This window comes from Anoplolepis gracilipes, chromosome 14, assembly GCF_047496725.1.
Source record: "Anoplolepis gracilipes chromosome 14, ASM4749672v1, whole genome shotgun sequence".
In the NCBI taxonomy this organism is placed as follows: Eukaryota; Metazoa; Arthropoda; class Insecta; order Hymenoptera; family Formicidae; genus Anoplolepis; species Anoplolepis gracilipes.
The window spans coordinates 2,987,281-3,006,403 of record NC_132983.1 but is presented as its reverse complement, the minus strand read 5'-3'; the positions used below and the strand labels follow the sequence as shown (position 1 = coordinate 3,006,403).

Sequence of the window (19,123 nt, the reverse complement as noted above, 5' to 3'; positions counted from 1 at the left end):
CATGTCATCGTGATGTTCACGTGATGCACGTGCGTCGACTGACAGCGACGCACGTGTTTCCTGTTCTTGTAGACAGGCGCCATCGGGATTGGCGGGCTCTCGCGTGCACGGACGTGACGATACGATGACGAGTTGCGTAATGAACTCTATAAGCCGTGTCTCGTAGCTATAGTGTGTGCCACCCGGTACACTTTACGCAGTGAAAACGTCATCACTGTAAATAGAAGCGCTGGAAGCGCTTCATGGTTGTTCGTGGTGCTTTGGAAAGGTACTCGTCGTCTTCGTGTTTTGCGCATCGATCTCATTACATGCGATCAGAGTCATCAGTGGTCATCAGAGTTGATTAAAGTTTTCAAATCGACGTCTCGGAGTCGGCTTAGGTCGTTGAAACAATCACGAAAATGGCCAACTCCCCAGTGCTGAATCCAGTAAGTGTTTGTCGTTATTTTATTATTTGTCCTCTTTTCTTTCTTTATAATGAGATTTCCATTGATCCGCAAAAAGTACCCGCATTGCCGATGCTTGGAAAAAATACGCATTCTTATTTATGATTCATCGCTTATTAACATTCCTAATAACAATCATTAATATATATTTATAGACTATACATGATAATGATTGTCATTATAAATTATATATTTATAACATATATGTAATTTAAAATCAAAATATATATTTTATTATGGGTTTATTATTTAATTTATATGACACACTGTTATATGGAAGTTTTATAATTGTTACTTACAATTAATATTTAGAATTATACAATGCCAAATTTTGAGCCTCTGTTATTGTTATTTTTAGAAAATTGTTTATTCTTATTTTGACACTTGACATTTTGCAACAGGAAATCCCATATGTGGGAAAAGTGGAAGGAGGTTTGAGAGCTGGTACTATGGTGACGATACAAGGCGAAGTGCCTCCTGATGCTGTGCGATTTGCTGTCAATTACCAACTCGGACCGACGTTAAATCCACGGGACGACATAGCTATTCACGTGTCTCCGCGTTTCCCTGAAGGTTTTGTTACCAGAAATAGTATAGAATCGATGAATTGGGGCATGGAGGAAAACTTTGGTCCATTGTGGATTCATCCTGGTCAGAAGTTTGAAATGATGATCCTATGTGATTATCACTGCTACAAGATTGCTATAAATGGCAAGCACTTCGCAGAATTTGCTCATCGATTACCGTTCATAAAAGTTACCCACCTGGTTATCGATGGCGATGTTGAGATACACTCCATCAGTTATGAACAAGTATCGGTGGATGGATCAAAGTCCCCTGCTACAGCACCAGAGGATGTACCGGGTGCTAATTTTGGACCACCACGTAAGAAACTGTATATTTATGTTTCCTAAATATAATTGTAATATATTATTTTGTGATTTCACAATAGGTATATATAAATTCTTATTATTCTTAAACTAGCACCTGGCGGACTGTATCCAACAATCCAGTCTCAGGGTGGATATGGACCTCCTCCTCCAACTGGTTATGGACCTCCCCCGCCAGCTGGTTACGGTCCTCCTTCTGATGCCTATGGTGGTCCTGGTGGTTACAATCCACCCAGAGGCTATGGATATCAACCTGGTCATGAGAAACCAGAAGAAGAAGGCGTCTTTGGAGATTGTCTAGATAAAGTTGGATTAGCAATAGGTGGATTAGTGGCGGCTGGAGGAGTAGCGGCAGCCATGCATGCAATGAATGTAAAAATATATTCAAATTTATTGCTACATATGTGCAATATTATAATTATATAACTAAAGCTTATTAATAATTATAATTTGTAGAAAAAGAAGGAAGAAGGTGAGGAGAAGGATCACGAAAAATCAGACGCTTCCAAGTCGAAGACGGAAAGTGAAAGTGGTTTTGGAAATTTAGCTGGGTCTCTCGGAATGGCTTTAGCTAGTAGTCTGGCGAGCAGCGCCTTGCAAGGCAACACACATGCACAACAAGGCTATCCTGCTCAGCAGCAATCAGGCGGTGGCGGCATGTTTGGTTCTATTCTTGGAGCTTTAGGTACAGTATATATTTATATAACTTTAAAAAATATAACTTATGGGGGATATAATCGGGGATATATATCTTGAAATTTTTCGACAATTTTCACATATATGAAATATATATAGATTTGAAACGAAACAAATTAATTTCAAACAAATGATATCTTTGATAATTCTGTAAATGGATATTTATCGTAATTTTATAAGCTAAAAAATCTGTAAATAAATGCTGCTATCACTGGCCGAGTGACATCATCGCGATGGAATTGTTGCCAAGGACGGGAGTGTTTCTCAGACAAGATAAATGGATAGATGATTATCTGTCTAAGATACATTCTTGATACTGATCTAAGATAAGAGAAATTTATGATGCCTTTGGCTTTTTTTATTGATGATATTAGGTGGTGGAGGATCTCAACAACCTGCTTATTCTTCAAATCAACCGGCTGCCAGTGATAGCTTGAGCGGAACGTTAGGATCTCTACTTGGTGGCGTTCTTGGCGGTGGTGGGAGTCATCAGCAACCAGCGTATCAGCCATCGGGAGGATACGGCGGCTATCAACCATCAGGTGGTGGTTATCCGGCATCCGGTCAGAGTTCTGGCGGATCGGATCTCTTATCGGGAATAGGATCTGCCTTATTTAGTTCAGCTTTGGACGGTCTAAACAAACGTGGAAAAGATGTAAATATATGCCGTATTTTTTATTTTAGTGATGTATATAATTAAAAAATACGGAACAAAGTTTTAAATCATGCTAAATAATGTTTTATAAATTCTTTCTTCCATACAGAAATCTCATGACGAATATCGTTCCGGACCTCCTCCTCCAAGTTACGAGCCTCCTCCACCAGCACATCCAGCACCAAAACCAGCTCCGCGTCCGGAAACTCCACCGTCTTCGGGCGGACAGAAATTAACAGCGGAAGAAATTTCAAAGGGCCTTGGACTGGACGATTAAACATGTTTCAACGACGTGAAAAAGATCTTAGCCTACAGATACACGCACATAGTGTAACGATCTTATGCTCTCTTGTTGCTTGAAAACGTAATCTCTATATATATGATCGTAAATTCGCAGCTATATAAAATATAGATAATGCGAGTGAATATCTCTCGATATCGTATAATTGATATTAAATAGAATTAAGTTCGTTAAAAAGTGCTTTTAAAGATTTTAAAGGTTGCATATCTTTTAGATAGGAGACAAATCAGAAATCAAATATATATCTTTACAAAGCCTTCCATGAAATAATCTATAATTGACAATTACACAGGCATAGGAATGAGAAGTTATATTTTTTAAGATTATATTTTTATAAGCATGTTTTATTGTTTTATAAGAGTATAAAAGTGTGGTCTTAAAGATATATATATATATATATATGCCTTATATCTATATATACATATATTTATATATGAATTGCACAGATAATATATAATTATTGTTATTTATTATTTATATTCACAAATTAAATATATATATATACATCACAACAAAAATAAAACATATATATTTTAGACTTGTTTTCTAAAAATTTTATTTTTATGTTTAATTATGTGATCAAGAGATTCCATCAAAAATATTTTCAGTATTGTATCATGTATTTTTTGGAATTTATATTTATGTGAATTACAAGTTAATGAAATATTAAACAATGAGCGTGAAAAAATATAAGAAGAGTTTTTATTTATAAATCCTGCTCCCCCAATCAGTCTAAAACTCTTTCAATGTTTTGAAATTTCTCTCTATCTTTTTTCTATTTTCCAGATATTTCTAGTATAGTAAAAAAAATATTTATAATATATTTCTTATTATAATATTATAATATTTAATTATAGCTTGTGTATTATTTCACTCATGCTGTCAGTCAACTTTACAAATTTTTGAAAGTATTAAATTATGAAAGTTTATTTTATTTAGCTATATTTTTATTGTCTGGCAGTGTTAGATTAACTTAAATAATCGATGCAGATTCCATTATCTAAATGTACAGATACTCGAAAAGGTCATTAGAAAAAGATAAGTACAGAAAGTGTAACATAGTGCCACTGCAAAGAGCAGATCTTATTTTTTATTCGTCATTGAAGATTCGAACAGCTGACACCTGACACCTGACACTTCTGTGTGGAGGAATACTGACAGAAGTGGTTATGCAGATTCGTGTATCTTTATTGTGCGTTCTTATTTTTTTATCTCACTGCTTAGAAAATTTAAAAAATCGTATAAATTTTAGTAAAGATTTTATTGCAATTTGTTTATAACCGTATGGATAGGCCTTTATTTTATTAATAGACCAAAGAAGGAAGTTATTTAAACACGTCACACGTTCGTGAACACTGTTGACATTTCTTATTTTTAGTTAGGAAACTGCACATTGTGACGATAAGGTGTGATAACGAAAATTACTTATTATTCGATTCAATTTTATCATGACTACCTGTCGATTAAAGCCCTGTATTCAGCTTCCTCTTTCTAAGGAGAAATTGAGAGAAAGCATAGATAAAGCGAAAGATTGGACACTGATGCACGGTAATGACACATATTATTACTGACAATAAGTAAGCCACACCTAGTAATTAAACATATGACATAGATAACAAGTGATTGATTTTACTATTATTTTATAGATTTGATTATAAAGATTTGAAGACAATATAAATATAGAATTATCATAGTAATTGATAATACAGATTGTATATGTATGATATTTTGTTGTTTAGGGATGTCCATGCGACCCATGAAGAATTATAATAAGGATCGAGTACAATTACTACCATTTACACTCATACCATCCAGTTTCCCTGAGAAGCCATTTTTCATTGTAAAAAGTGTACAAGTTTTATTAAACGAGCTTATTCACAAGGTTGCCTATGATAATGAATTTCTTACAAATAGTTTAAAAAGGTATTGTGAGTTTATATATCGAAATTTTTTGTTCTATTTCAACATAGCATTATATTTATATCTTTATTTTTAGTACAATCCAAGCTGATCCATTTACAGCAAAATTATTTCACATATATGAGATAGTACGCAAAGAAGGTTTTAGCCAGGTATATAAAATCTTACACATAGATATCAGTGAAAATATTAAATGCAATAAAAAACAGAAGATTATAAAATATTTTACTCTTACAATTTCGTAGAACATAAGTCTTGGATTACTAAGATCGGATTATTTATTACACGATGATGGCTGTAAGATAAAACAAGTTGAAATAAACACGATAGCAGCTAGCTTTGCTGCCTTGGCTACTATTACATCTCAATATCATAAGTAAGCATATAATATAAAACTTCATATTATGGAGGAATTTTCACATTTAAAAATCTATTATTTATACATTTTATATATATATATATATTTTATAAGGTGATGAAAATATTTATTTTAGATATATATTAAGCGAATTGGGACATACCAAGGAAATATGTGAACAAGTAAGTTGTCACTATTTTTAAAAGATATAATTGTCTACATTTTCACTATAATTTGCTAAATTTATATTATTTTAATATTGCAATATTTTTAACATATTTTGTGTATATTATTCTTTATTAATTATCATTATATAAGATTCCAGAAAACAATGCTATTACTGGATTTTGTAATGGATTGATACATGCATGGGAATTATATGATAATACAGAGTAAGTTGGATAATACAACATATTTTACTCTAAAGAAATTCTATATAAATAAGATTTATGAACAATAATGTTTTTTATATTCTAGAGCTATTATATTGTTTATTGTTGAGGATGTGAGTTATAATATATCTGATCAAAGATTTCATGAATTTCAAATTCGCCAGTTATGTCCGAAAATAAAAATTATTAGAAGAAGTTTAACAAGTTTAACATCGGAGGAAGTGAAACTGGGGCCAAATAAGGAATTAATTGTGTAAGTTGTTATAATCTGAATTAGTTTACATTTTATAAAACTGTATCAAAGTTCACGTAGAATACAAAATCTTTCAAGAGAATATTTTTAAAATAATATAAAATTTAATGTTGAAAGAAATAAAAAATACATATATCTGAAATACACTGAAAACTTAAATTACTGAATTATTTTAGTGCAAATATGATAGTGGCTGTAGTTTATTATCGTTCCGGATATGAACTCGAAGCTTATCCTACAGAAAAGGAATGGGATATTAGATTGTTAATTGAACGTTCTCGAGCAATAAAATGTCCATCAGTACAGTATCATTTAGCAGGCACCAAAAAAGTATGTATTTTATTTTAATCATTGTTTGTATAAGCAAGAGTATCAAACTACATACAGATTCTTATATTATTCACATAAAAATTTTATTAAATATGATATCAAATTATATTAAATTATATTAAATGTATATCCAAACAACAAGGATTAACTTATATTTATTAAAGCTAAAATAAGAGTTTTCTGTAATAATTATCAAAATAAAATATTTCTAAAATCATCTTGTTTCTAGGTACAACAATCTTTGGTTCAATGTTGTGTATTGAAAAAGTTTCTAAAAGATGAAACATCTGTTGATAAAATACAAGAAATATTTACTGGATTATACACATTAGACTTTGTAAGTAATCTATCATTAATTAGCATTTAATTGTTTAATACTTGGATACAAATCATAACTTTTAAAACATTTTCTCATTTAAATATGTTTAAATGACACATTTAAATATATTTGTTTCAATAACAGAATAAGGATGGAGAAAAAGCAGTAGAAATGGGTATAAATAAACCAAACAAATTTGTTCTCAAACCACAAAGAGAAGGAGGAGGAAATAACATATATAACGAAGAAATAAAGACATGGTTGAGTTCGATGAGAGACTCTCCAAACAGGACAGCGTGGATTCTCATGGATCGCATTTATCCCCCATTACAGAAAAATTATCTGATACGTGCTGTTGAGGAACCGTCATTAAAAGATGACTTTGATTTATCGGAAGTTATATCAGAACTTGGTGTATATGGAGTGATAATAGGGTGAGCACAAGCGGAGAGATATCTAGCATTTAATCGTATTATTTGTTAATAAATAACATTAATATAATAATAACGTATTTTTTTAGGGACAGCAATAATATAATACTAAATAAAGAAGTTGGACATGTTTTAAGGACCAAATTTTCGAGCGAAGACGAAGGCGGCATAGTGGCAGGTATTGGTGCCCTTGATAGTCCCTATCTAATTAGTTGAAGTAAAGTATTATTTCTAGAGTAATATGTGCTATAACAAAGAATCTAATGTTATCTTATATCACATATTTTCATTTATTTTATTCTATTTATAGAGTTTTATTTTTATCAACAACAGTACAAAATACACACATATTAAATAAAAGATTATATTAAATAGAATATTAGTTTCTTTTAGAAAAGATTTTAGAATAATGGTTATGGTATTGTGCTATTGTTGTTTTATTGTTAGATAGGAATCAAGATACTAATTAAAATAGTTTTTTACAAACCTTTCATAAAACAGATTTAATTAACAGATCAACTTTAATTAATAGTTAATTATATAAGATAGGTAAAAGTTAATATAAATTATGCTTTTAAATTAAATTATGCTATCGTAAAATAATGTATTCAATATTTTGTAAGATAATATATATATAAAACATGTCTTATAAAATATTTGATTTATATGAACAATAATAGACAATTTTGTTATTCATAACTTATATAAAAAAATAAATACATATCTTGAACTGATTAGAATATATTAAATTGAAAATATATTAATCATGTATATTCAGTCATGATCAAGAACTTCCGTCGAAGATGTTGTTTCCAATACCACATTATATGTTTTCTGAAATGTGAATTACTATCTTAATAAATTTGATAATAATCATCAAAAAGTACAATGAAAATTTTCATTTACATTGCGAGAATGCTAAACATACGTCAGTCTCGGCTCTCAACGCTTCAAGTTCCATCTTCTTCTTTCTGTTAAAGAAACCGATCTTCATTAAACCCAGAATCAACAATATCAGTAATACAATTCCTAGAATTATTGACAGGACTATTATCCATATGGCTACTTGCTGAGCAATCGGCGAGCCCAAAAATGTCGTGGGAACCAAAACAATATCAGGTTTATGCCCTTTTCTTTGAGATATATTATAAGGTTGCGTTACTGTAACGCTACCTTCGGTCACGTAAAATATGATATCTTTGTCCTTCATCAGGTCAGCTGCAAGAAGAGAGTATTAAAAAAATGTGAATTTTTCTGCTTTTATCAGCCATATGATTATATTTACCAGGGAAATTCGACAATTGTAGATCTAACGTTATCAAAAACTTTGCAACGGACAAGGAACTTAGGAACGGTCCCAATCTGCAATCAATTTGCAGGCATTCAACCGCGCTATTTGTGCAATTGACGTACAGCGTTCTGTTCTCAGACGGCACGTTCATCGGTGCGTCCTCCTCGATGCTGAATCTCGCGTGCGTGTTATTTTCAGCGCTGACCAGGATCTCGTTATTCGTAGATGCGATTTTTTTAGACGCGATGGAGACCCCATCAGTTTCATTTGAGTCACTGCAATAAAATTCATACGCATCCATTCTGCCAATAGTGTCGTTAATACTGACGATTGCTATATCTCCAGTATCATGCGATCGTCGAATGTGCGTTGGAATTTTCACGGTCAACACGGCCTCCTCGATAGGACTGGCGCCGAATTTTTGAACCTCGTAAAAATGTTGAAATCTAATGCTATTTAGCAGTTTCTTCTCGCTTTCTTCGTTACGTAAATATGAGTACAAGTCCCCTTGTGCTTTCCTAATGAAAATATATACGTATATTATAAATTATTATATTATATATTATATTAAATAATATATTTTTTTATTATATTTATGGTATATTATTAAAATGTAAGATTTTTTGTTCTACACAAAATATCTTACAATTTACATCGAGATGTACCAACCCAGCGATCGCTATATCAATATCTACATCGAAGTATATAGTGATCGTATAACTATTGTCATCCCAATTCCTCTCGTCGCTCTGAGTACTGATATTCGCCCACAATTCCACTTGTCTAACGTCATATCTTATTATACTCATGTCTAGTTGCAGCATCAATGTTTTCTGAAAAATAAATCATTATCCGTCCTTCATCCAACGAGTGAATCAACGCGCATCATCATACATTCATTCTCAGAGGATTGCCGATGTCGCAGATTACTTCCAGGACGTTGCGAGGATTTTCCGTACACTCGGGCGGGATGCTCGCTAATGGTAGGGTTCCAGTGAAGATGTGCACCCTAGTCTGGTACGCGGGTTCGCCACGATTGTAAACATCGACACGCAGCATAATCGTCGGCGTGGAACCAATGATATATCTGTTACCCCGAGTCGAGTCGACCGACAATGCGAGCCCAAGATCAGACACACATACGTTATCCTCACCGCAGTCTACGGCAAAAGGAAGCTTTACGAGATCCTCAAGCTTCGAGCGAAGTCTGTTTATCACGACGCAAGATGCGCAAGACGAGCTTTCGTTTCTCGCGTCAAGATCGTCCTCCAGCTGCACAGACACCGATATTTCAAGCGGGTCTATAATGTTTCGAATGTCCTCCTAAAATATACAAGAGAGCGTGAGTTTGATACGCTAAAAAAGTTACTATTTACTTAGTTATTAATTACTTCTTATATATTATTTATTTTTAAAAATGTAATTATTTATATGTATTAATTATTTTAAAAAATTACTATGAAATGTCACGTACCATGAGATGTATCTCAAGTGAATTACGCACGACCGTAGCCTTAAGTAGCCTGTAAGGCAGTTTGTAAGTATGTAATCCGTTGCTTCTTTGCTCTCGATACGTGGCTCTACCGTGTAATTGATCGACCTTTAGAATCGCGATAGATCCTGGAATAGCAGAATTGAAAATAATCAAGTCACATATAAAGCGTTTATACATGAATAAATATACATATAAATAATAATTAAATATATATAAATAATAAATAATTAAATAAATAAATTATAAATATACATAAATAAATTAATGTATGACATATAGAAAATTAAAAAATTACGCAGGTAATCGGGTACGTATGCACCCTCGTAGGACATCCAGATGTCGATGACGAAGGACGTTGCGTTTCGCAGCAATCTGATCTGCGGATACGTCAATGTCACGTTTACCGTGACAACCGGCGCGGACCTCAGCAGGACCACCTTGCCAGACAGATAAGCGCCCACGGCGATGTCGGAATAGTTATCCCGGTCGACGTCTCGAGGTTCCGAGATGGAGATGCCGAATCCTCGCATCGTCGGCGAGAATCGCGTGCCGATCAGTCTCTGGCTGTACTTGCGGGAGACACCGTCCTTGTTCCCGTTGAATATGTACACCGCACCGCCGCTCTCGTCTTCGTAGGGCGCACCGACGGCGATGTCGCCGTATCCGTCGTAGTCGATGTCGCCCAGACACGCCAGGGAGGATCCGAATCTGCCACCGACGATTTCACTCTCGATCGTCTGCAGTTCTTCAAAATTCTTCTGGATTTTGCGAACACCAGAAAAAATATAATTTTTCGATAATTGAATATATTTATTTTTCTGGTACTTTTTTGTACAGAAACCGTGTTTTTGTATCTATCGAGAAATTACTTTAAATATAGAAAAAGTATATAATTATATAAATCCGTTAATAATACTATTCTTATTGTTAGTGAAAATCTTAATATTTAATATTAAAGTCCTAACTTTAATATTTCTTAATCTGTCTTTAAAAATTTCTGTAGCTTTTCCCTTATCATTGTTGAAAGATCTCAATGTTTTAATAATTTGAAAATTATAATTTTTTTTATTTTTAAGAAGTTAAAGTCATAATTAATTATTTTTTTTTGTTTAAATAATTATTTTTATAAAATTCTTTTTATTGATTATTCTAAATAATTTTACAGGATTATTTCATTCTATTTTTACTGCTTCTAAGCACTTGAGATTTTGTTTACCATTAATACTATAACAATAATTGATAATTTAATTAACAATAATAATTTCCGTAATTTTACTCTGGTTTCTTAGATTTTTGTTTTGTAATTTTTTTTTTATTAAGCGAAATTTTTATTCAAGAGATTCAACAATGACGAAAGTTTAAATCTTGAACTCCAATTCTCGATAGATCACTGCTATAATTATAAAATCATAATTTAGTACATTGCCTCGCCCCGTAAAGATGTAAATGAGACCTTCATCCATGTCCCTGGACCATTGTGGCGCACCGACGATCAATTCGTGTTTGCGATCGTTGTTAACGTCACATGACGTTAATGCGGCACCAAAAAAAGCGCCGTATCGCTGACCGTACACCACAGTTTTAATAAACACACGCTGATTAGTTTTAGGGGGAAAAGCAAATACAAGAACCTTCCCGTGCATGTCGGCGCCTCTTGGTGCGCTACTGGCATACCAAATGTCTTGCTCATTGAAATAAGTACCTGCTGTTACAGCGTATCCTGAAAGATACCACATACATGTTACAGGAACTTTACAGTCTTTTATAAAGAGCTCAGTCTCTTGCAAAACTACGTCTCTTCATAAACTGTCAAAATCTTGATAAGAATAAAAAAAGCTGACCTTTTTGATTTATTTACTTGTCACGTTAAAAATCACGAGAGAAAAAGTGACACAGATAAATATGTAAATTAATATTAATATTTATATTAATATTTCTAATATAAAGTAAAAATTCGTTGTGTATATTCTTAAAATAAAATATAGATACATATTTATAATCGCAAAATTTACTAATTTAAAATAAATTTAATTTAATTGTGACACACATGGTTTAAAAAAATTTTATTACTTATATTAATAAAAATAAATAATTTTTTTATTAATTATTAAAATAATAAATTTGGTAGTGATCAGCGAGACTGAATCGATCATTGCCACCTTAAAAGGGAAGGGAATTGTGATAAGAGATATATATCTTTACCGAAATAATTGTGATTGTAAACCTGTTGCTCTCTAGCGAGTGAAGGAATTACCGTACGCGAGAATGACTCATTTATCGAAGTTGTAATTAATATCGCATCGCCTCTCCAGTTCTGTACGCCTGGAGCACCCAACGCGACGTTCACCTCGTGTCTCAGAGAATTCATGTGCAAAGAGAAGCCCATTTGGCCCACCCCGTAGTTATAAATGCCTATGCTGTTTCTGGATGTGATCTGACTTTCGGAATCCGAAAGTAATAATAATCGCTCCTCCGCTTCTCTCTCGAATGCATTAGCATTAATGCCTCGTGTCGCATAACAAATACCATTCATGAACCAATTGGGCCTGTTGCCATTTACGATATTATTTATCCATCGCGGTCCGCAAACCTTCATTCAATCAAATTGTTTGTTAAATTATACAAGAAGAAAGAAGAAGAGATAAAAATGAAAAGCTTATTAATTATTGTCATCTTGTAATTTTTTATAAGTAAAAAATTTTAATCTTGTAATTTCCTTTTTGGATATTCAATATTTTTTATATTAAATATTTAACAATTAATCAACGTTCTATCAAAGGCCGCTTAGCATCTGATACGAAAATAACTCTTGTCATGTATTTATATAAATTTTGAGAATTAGATCCAGAAAGATCTTTTTAATCTTCAAAAAAATCGTATGTTTCACGAAATAAATAATTATATATATAGTCTTAGAATTATCACACATTCTGAGTTGGAATTAATATTCTTTACAGAAAGATAAATGTGCAGTTGTCATTATTATTTTTAATTTGATAAAAAAATTTTTGATTTTTAATTTTTAAAAATAACTCTCTCTTAATCGGATGTTTAATATCTTTGATATTTTAAATAAAATTAATTAATAAATATTGTCAAAAGTCACTTATCATGACATAACAAAATGTTCTTCTCATCATTTATCTCAATTTCAGAAAGTTAATTAATTACTAATGACACGCGAGCGAGAGAACAGATCTTTTAATATTAATATATAATTAAAATATTTTTAAATAATCAAGTGCATAAAATCTTCTTGTAGGAAAAATTCAATGTTCAGTTCAATCAAGAAAATTTGAAACACAATAGTTTTTAAATATGCATGACTAGTTATTGATAAAACAATATTGATTATTCATAGTGAGAACAATTGCAAAAAAAAAGATAAAAAAAATATCGAGATACCACAACTCTGGGCTCGGTTTTGTTTTCTACAACAATAGTCGCGCCGATCCAGGCGTTATCTTTGATCTGATTAATCAGTCTCTCGCGAGGATGCGGACCGTTCCTGGTCCTGTCAATCATCCATTCCCTGCATATGCCGTTCATTGTACATTTGAAGACCGTTCCCGGCTCGGTCACTAATGGCAACTCGCTGGAGTTCGCTCGGGGAGCTCCTACGAGCAATAAAGATTCCTCCGCACTTGTATATAGAGCCACTGAAAATCCAAAGTAACTCCGACGTTCACTGCTCGATACAATCGTAGGATCATTGTACACTTTGACATTGTGTGTATCGATATTATACGCCAACGGGTTGTTTTGCACGATTAAAATTAGGATCAAAATTAAGCATAACATTTTCGAGGAATAGCCTCGAAGGTTTTAGACGTAATCTTTAAGAAAACTGCAAAGCGACTGATTTGTTTCGTCGACCGGATGCGGTGCTTGAATACCGCAATGACATCATTTACGTTAGTCAACGTTTATTCATGTAATGTTTAACTCGAAGAGAAGCGAAAACGTAAGGGACCTTTGCTCTTGAATACAGACTTGAGGCAAAGTAATTGCAGAGTAATAAATCGCTCACGCAAGTTTCGCTATTTTTTTCTTCTGGTTTATTCGTAATCAGTTAATAAAGATGTATATAAATGCGCAAGATTAAATAATGTAATATACAGTTACAATAATTCTTTTTTTTCCTTCAAATCTCTCAACACATAAGAAAAAAATGTATATCAATTTATTACTTTTTATTACTTTCCATCGCACAAACCATATCAACACACAATGCATTATGCATGCCGAGTCGTCGCAAAATGCTCTTAAAACTAATTGCGGATGTGTGTTAATTCGCGTTTATAATTCTGCCTTGATTACATACAATTTATTACATCGCCAGATTCACGAAACGTTTCACCTCACACCAATAATCGGTGACTGTCCTAGATATTTAGATCAAGCACTGACAGTCGCAATGGCATTATGCGGGACGAGAGATATAGGGAGCGGTACCAAACAACGACGTAATTTTTCGTTTATCTACCAGTGACTTGATTTATGAACACGTCGGAACGCATTATCGCAAAATAATCGATAGTATTTAAAATGTGTTAATAAAAATTTTGAAGAACTGCGTAAAGGAAAACGCAATACAATATTTCCTCGTTTCGTGCGGAACATCAAAGAAAACAATGTAATTTAATAATTTAAGACAGTGTAATTAAATAAAGATAATTTATATATAACTTAATAAATTTATCTTTTAAAATTTCTTCGACGTCTTTTGAGAACAAAATAATCATATCAATCAAAAACAAATGAGAAATAAGTATCTAATCGAATAAAAAAATGCTAAATTGGATTATTAAGGCAAAGCTCTTGATCGTTTGAGGAACGATTTCAAGGATTATTCGCCGTAAACTGAAGCCAAATATTTCCGATGAAACAAGGAATTACTGTATATTTATAAAGACTGGGATTAAAGATACACACGATAAGATTCAGAATAAAATCAAAAGAAAGAAATTGATCGCATATTCGCGTGTGATCAACTTAGTGTTATAAAAATATCTTTCAAGGAATCACAGATTACATTATGTACAAAGGGAGAAAGAGTGATGAAGGGGAAATTGGAGTGGAACGCGCCGGGAGGGAAGAGGAGTAAAACGAGAGCGCTTAATCGGAAGAATCGCTCGTGGTCGAAGTTATTGTTTGGAGCTGCTGGGAAGCGGATCGACTGCGATAGCTCCTCCTCGTTAACTCCTGCACCTTCTTCCGGAAGCACTCTAAATTTTTCAGTTTTTGCTCGTGATCGGAACTCGTATCGTCCGCACCTCCGTCGTTTACTTCATTACCCGTTTGCTCGCTGTTCTTCTCCCCCGTGGTAGAAATATTCGATTTAATACCGCTGTCAGGAGTACAAGGAACTTGAAGCGATTTGTTGTTTGGCGTTGACGGTCCGTCCTCGCGACGATCCTTACTAGCGCTACCATTCACGCGGTTCTTCGAACCGGTAGCGGTCCTTTCTCCCTCCGACTCGTCATCGAGCTTCTGACGTTTATGTTGACTCTTACAGTTGTCATGTCGAGAGCTGTTTTTGCACTTACGATGCTTTCGTCTTTGCGCCTTCGTGGATGCGTCCGAGTCAGTTTTAGAATGTTTTCGTTTAGTTCTGAGAGCGTTATTATCCTCGGAACTGCTGCTGCTACTGCTGTTAGTGCTGCTGTTGCTACTGCTGCTACTGTAATTTGAACGTTTGTCATCTTTCTCGATCGCGTTGGTAACGTATCGCGATCTTCGGGAGATCACGCCGGAACTGGTGCTAGGTTGAGCCGCGTCGACCGGTCGTTCGTCGTCAGTGTCTGAATCACTATTGACCTTTAACACAGTGCACTTTCTCCTGGCGGATATTCTTCTTCTACCGGCGGATAATTTACTGTGTTTTCTCTTGACGCCCTTTGATTTTGATTTCGACTTGGATCTACGTCTCGCGTGGGCATTGTCTCCCTCGCTACCGGAATCCGAGGCGGATCGCTCCAGCGCGGCCATTCGCATTATCTTCTCCCTACGATTCGCGATAAGCCGAGTTATGCGATTTGGCGATTCTAACGGCCGATCGGGAGCTACACCGCCTTCTGATGCTGTAGTATCTGCAATAAAAAATAATATAATGTAATAACTGAAAAAAAATAGACAAACAATATCAAGTGATATTATTCGATGCAATGGGTTGAACTGAGTTTTTTTTGAGTAATAGTATAAAAAGCTTTTGAACAACAAAAATCGATACAAAATACATCTCATCATACATAATCATCAAAATATGATTAACAAAAAAAAAAAAAAAAAAATTTATTCGTATAAAGCTGGAGAATTTTTTCCCATCTGTGATATATTTCTTTTGGCAAAAATAATGCTTGGCCCATTGTTTTCCATTTCGCTCGTAACGAATAAGCATAAAGAATATATTTCCACGTGCGATATTTTCGAAATATACTCTGTTCACAGTACCATCGAAATCTGTCGCGCTGTATGGCTCGCCTGTTGCCGGGTTAATTTCGGAATCACTGGGGGTATGCGGCGTTGGCATGTCCTCGGAACTCCAGCCTTCAATTTCACGCTGTACAAGAGAATCGAAGAAAGCCATCATTCGCGGATCTTCCTTGGTCGATTGGTGACTATAATCATGCGTCATAAACTGCCCGCTGCGTAAAACCAGTCCTATATATTCATCGTGCGTAAACACTCGGCGTTGTCTCTCTCGCTTGCCAGCATCTCTCTGGAAAAAAAAAAAGAAGAAACATGAAGCAGATGAACAAATTAAATCGTAAAAGTTTATCGTAAACAATTGGCAACCTTCAATCCTCCCAGACACCCAGTGCCAAGCGGAAACGGGCTCCAGATCTTTATGATCTTCTCGACGCCGGACGACGCAAAGATGCAACTCGCTTGATTGTATCGAACTTGATTGACGATTGATCTATGACCACGCAACACCATGTGGGCGGATTCTACCCACGGTTTGCCGTCCATCGGGGGTATTTTCCACATGTACAAATTAAAATCGTCCGAACCTGTCAATTCAATGCATCAATGTCAATTGTGATCATTTTCTTACGATCTACTGTAAATATGCATAACATTTCTCTGTTATCTACCTGATAGAACGTATTCATCGTTTTCGCCGGCAAAACAGCACGACTTCATGGTACAACTATTATAATATCCAGGATGATCGAATTCGCACAAATACGTGGGAGAATCAACCGCGTAAAGAACTGGCGGTAATCTTCTTCGTAAGGCCAGCAATCGATTACCTACCGAATTAAATCTGACATTCATACAACTCTGTTGCGGACTTCCATAGCACAAAACAGGCCTGTGGATGAAGTATGAATAATGAGTCTGATAAATCATTAACTGCCATATTTTCAAAAATAATTCGCATAATATGTATTCAGTATTTATCTGTACATTCATTTCTGTATATTCATTTACTTACTCCAAAGGTTTTCGTACATCCCACATACTGACACCTTCTTTAGCATTGGCAGTAGCAAGCATTCTAGAGTCCACAGGATTAAACATTACAGAGTGAAAGGCGCTTTTGTATTGCGCCAAACAGAGAGTTTCCGTAGTGCTGTTGCTACGTATGTCATAAATCAAGACTCTTCCGTCGTCGCAGGCGCTAGCAAAGACATCATCATTGTGTGGATGAATAGATAACCCATAAACTGGCTTTTCATGTAAGAAGTAGCTGAGAGGGTCACTCCTGCAATATTGAAAAGATATTTGTTAATCTTAAAGGTGCAAATATATTTTGTATTTTCTCATCTGTTCAGAAAAATTGTCTTACGTTCGCAAATCATGGACTATAACTTGATCATCATTCCCCGCAGAAAATATTTTAGTCTTACTGCTGTCATAACCGAGGCAAAATATATTACTAGCATGTTGAGCTTTCATTACAATCGGCTTACCCATACCCTGTATCGCTTGCTCTACTTTCCACAACAGGACTCTTCTGTCATCGCCTCCTGTGAAAACAAGACAGTATATGCTTCAACTTTATCATTACATTAATATATTTCTATTGAAATTTATTTTTAATATCTTTTTAATGACCATGATCATCGTTAAAAAGATATTAAAAATAAAGGCTAAACTTTAGCTTTTTAAAAACACTTTTAAAGACACTAATATTTCCGTTGAACGGACTCGTAATGAGCTCGAAATCAACGGGCCCTGTGTCACGAGAAAAAAAATAGGATCAAAAAGTCAGAAGAAATTTAATTAAAAACGCTAGCGTATTTAAATTAATTAAAGAAAACTAGCCTCTATTTATTAAAATTATAAAACTTTTTTACACTCTAAAGAGAATTACGTCGATGTAATCGATCGAGATGAAATCGCTAAATAAAATCGTAATAAAATGGTTAAAGCCTGACCAGACACAAGCAGATCGCCCTGGTTCGAGAACTCGATCGCGTTGACGCATCCATAGTGGGACAACAGGTCCTTCCTGTAGAGATTCTCGGAATTCTCGAATCTGGCGTTAACCAAACGCCTGCAGTAGTCGTGCCTGTCGTCGATCTGTCGCGCGATCACGTACGACAGGGCGCTACACTCGGACGGATGAGCCATCTCCTCGCCTTCGCCTCCTGCACCACCACCTCCCTCGCACGATTGTCGCAGACGTCGACGACGTCGTCTGAGGCTGGCAGCGCGATACCGGACGCGACTGTCTTTCTCCTCGTCTTTCTCAGCCGCTGCTCGAGGCCGGTCGTCCCTCTTGCACGTATCGCCACGCGACGACGTGGTCGTCGGCATCGTCGTCGCCGTCGTCGTCGTCGCTCTGACTCCTTTCCTGGAGAATCTGATACGTTTTATTATCCTCTATACGTGCGCGGGGAGGAGCGTTCGAAGCTAATAAGATATCAAGAGAGAAAAAGAAAGAGAGAGAGAGAGAGAAAGAGAGAAAGAGAGGAGAGGCGCCCTTCGCGCAGCACGGGATTGCCGAACGCCGAACACGTCGCGATCGCCGCGCTTCCTCCTCTTCCTCCTCCTCCTCCTTCTCGAGCGCTGTTTACTTTGCGCGTGTGTCCACCGGTTGTACCTGGACGACGGAAAATGTTCTACGGACACTCTTCTTTCGCGATGCGTCACGAAAATTGTCGCTCCAACGCCGCCAGCAGGCTCCAGCAGTTGCACGCGAAGAATACAGGGTGATACGTAAACGCCACGACGCACGTATACAATGTGTACATACAACACGCACGACAAGCGACGAGCTTCACTTCACCGTCAACTTTACTAACACACTGTCACAATGCTGCTACTCTACCACTACCGTACCAAATCCAATCCGATCGGCCAACCGACAGATCCCGTCCTGTCGCTGCCC

At 35.2% G+C, this 19,123-nt stretch overlaps 4 protein-coding genes across 8 annotated transcripts; 2 read left to right on the top strand and 2 right to left on the bottom strand.

The window, feature by feature from the left end:
• Positions 1-199: 199 nt before the first annotated feature.
• Positions 200-3,524, top strand: LOC140673353 (uncharacterized). The gene is made up of 6 exons (XM_072906271.1): positions 200-428; positions 848-1,331; positions 1,431-1,708; positions 1,793-2,021; positions 2,407-2,687; positions 2,797-3,524. The coding sequence occupies exons 1-6, from the start codon at positions 402-404 to the stop codon at positions 2,962-2,964; spliced, it is 1,467 nt and encodes a 488-aa protein (XP_072762372.1). The 5' UTR covers positions 200-401; the 3' UTR covers positions 2,965-3,524.
• Positions 3,525-4,028: 504 nt separating this feature from the next.
• Positions 4,029-7,874, top strand: LOC140673432 (glutathione synthetase). The gene is made up of 12 exons (XM_072906420.1): positions 4,029-4,180; positions 4,367-4,536; positions 4,728-4,911; positions 4,985-5,060; positions 5,154-5,284; positions 5,403-5,448; positions 5,585-5,658; positions 5,744-5,911; positions 6,088-6,241; positions 6,471-6,578; positions 6,705-6,994; positions 7,081-7,874. Exons 2-12 carry the CDS (start codon positions 4,437-4,439, stop codon positions 7,205-7,207), a joined length of 1,458 nt encoding a protein of 485 aa, XP_072762521.1. The 5' UTR covers positions 4,029-4,180; positions 4,367-4,436; the 3' UTR covers positions 7,208-7,874.
• On the bottom strand, positions 6,883-13,812 carry LOC140673425 (integrin alpha-8). Of its 2 annotated transcripts, none has more exons than XM_072906407.1 (10): positions 13,183-13,812; positions 11,980-12,367; positions 11,199-11,497; positions 10,073-10,535; positions 9,757-9,902; positions 9,177-9,605; positions 8,952-9,115; positions 8,277-8,800; positions 7,920-8,209; positions 6,883-7,825 (listed from the first exon to the last, which is right to left on the bottom strand). In XM_072906407.1, exons 1-10 carry the CDS (start codon positions 13,576-13,578, stop codon positions 7,766-7,768), a joined length of 3,159 nt encoding a protein of 1,052 aa, XP_072762508.1. In that variant the 5' UTR covers positions 13,579-13,812; the 3' UTR covers positions 6,883-7,765. The 2 variants fall into 2 exon arrangements, with proteins under 2 accessions (XP_072762508.1, XP_072762509.1); XM_072906408.1 differs by having other exon boundaries at positions 7,742-7,825; positions 7,898-8,209.
• A 143-nt stretch (positions 13,813-13,955) lies between these two features.
• Positions 13,956-19,102, bottom strand: LOC140673426 (uncharacterized). 4 transcript variants are annotated; one of them, XM_072906411.1, is made up of 8 exons: positions 18,810-19,102; positions 18,168-18,595; positions 17,576-17,756; positions 17,222-17,491; positions 16,878-17,098; positions 16,576-16,793; positions 16,231-16,498; positions 13,956-15,869 (listed from the first exon to the last, which is right to left on the bottom strand). In XM_072906411.1, exons 2-8 carry the CDS (start codon positions 18,547-18,549, stop codon positions 14,896-14,898), a joined length of 2,514 nt encoding a protein of 837 aa, XP_072762512.1. In that variant the 5' UTR covers positions 18,550-18,595; positions 18,810-19,102; the 3' UTR covers positions 13,956-14,895. The 4 variants fall into 4 exon arrangements, with proteins under 4 accessions (XP_072762512.1, XP_072762513.1, XP_072762510.1 ...); XM_072906412.1 differs by having other exon boundaries at positions 18,168-18,586; XM_072906409.1 differs by having other exon boundaries at positions 18,836-19,102.
• Positions 19,103-19,123: the final 21 nt, after the last annotated feature.

Coding starts and splice junctions, on each gene's coding strand:
- LOC140673425 (XM_072906407.1), bottom strand. CDS start 13,578: ATGTTATGCTTAATTTTGATCCTAATTTTAATCGTGCAAAACAACCCG. Junction 12,368..13,182: donor AAACCGAGCCCAGAGTTGTG/GTATCTCGATAT, acceptor GATTGAATGAAG/GTTTGCGGACCGCGATGGAT. Junction 10,536..11,198: donor TCTTTACGGGGCGAGGCAAT/GTACTAAATTAT, acceptor CGCAAAATCCAG/AAGAATTTTGAAGAACTGCA.
- LOC140673353 (XM_072906271.1), top strand. CDS start 402: ATGGCCAACTCCCCAGTGCTGAATCCA. Junction 2,022..2,406: donor TTCTATTCTTGGAGCTTTAG/GTACAGTATATA, acceptor TGATGATATTAG/GTGGTGGAGGATCTCAACAA. Junction 2,688..2,796: donor TAAACAAACGTGGAAAAGAT/GTAAATATATGC, acceptor TCTTCCATACAG/AAATCTCATGACGAATATCG.
- LOC140673426 (XM_072906411.1), bottom strand. CDS start 18,549: ATGCCGACGACCACGTCGTCGCGTGGCGATACGTGCAAGAGGGACGAC. Junction 17,492..17,575: donor ATAGTCCATGATTTGCGAAC/GTAAGACAATTT, acceptor TCAATATTGCAG/GAGTGACCCTCTCAGCTACT. Junction 17,099..17,221: donor GATGTACGAAAACCTTTGGA/GTAAGTAAATGA, acceptor CTTCATCCACAG/GCCTGTTTTGTGCTATGGAA.
- LOC140673432 (XM_072906420.1), top strand. CDS start 4,437: ATGACTACCTGTCGATTAAAGCCCTGTATTCAGCTTCCTCTTTCTAAG. Junction 4,537..4,727: donor AGATTGGACACTGATGCACG/GTAATGACACAT, acceptor TTTGTTGTTTAG/GGATGTCCATGCGACCCATG. Junction 4,912..4,984: donor CTTACAAATAGTTTAAAAAG/GTATTGTGAGTT, acceptor CTTTATTTTTAG/TACAATCCAAGCTGATCCAT.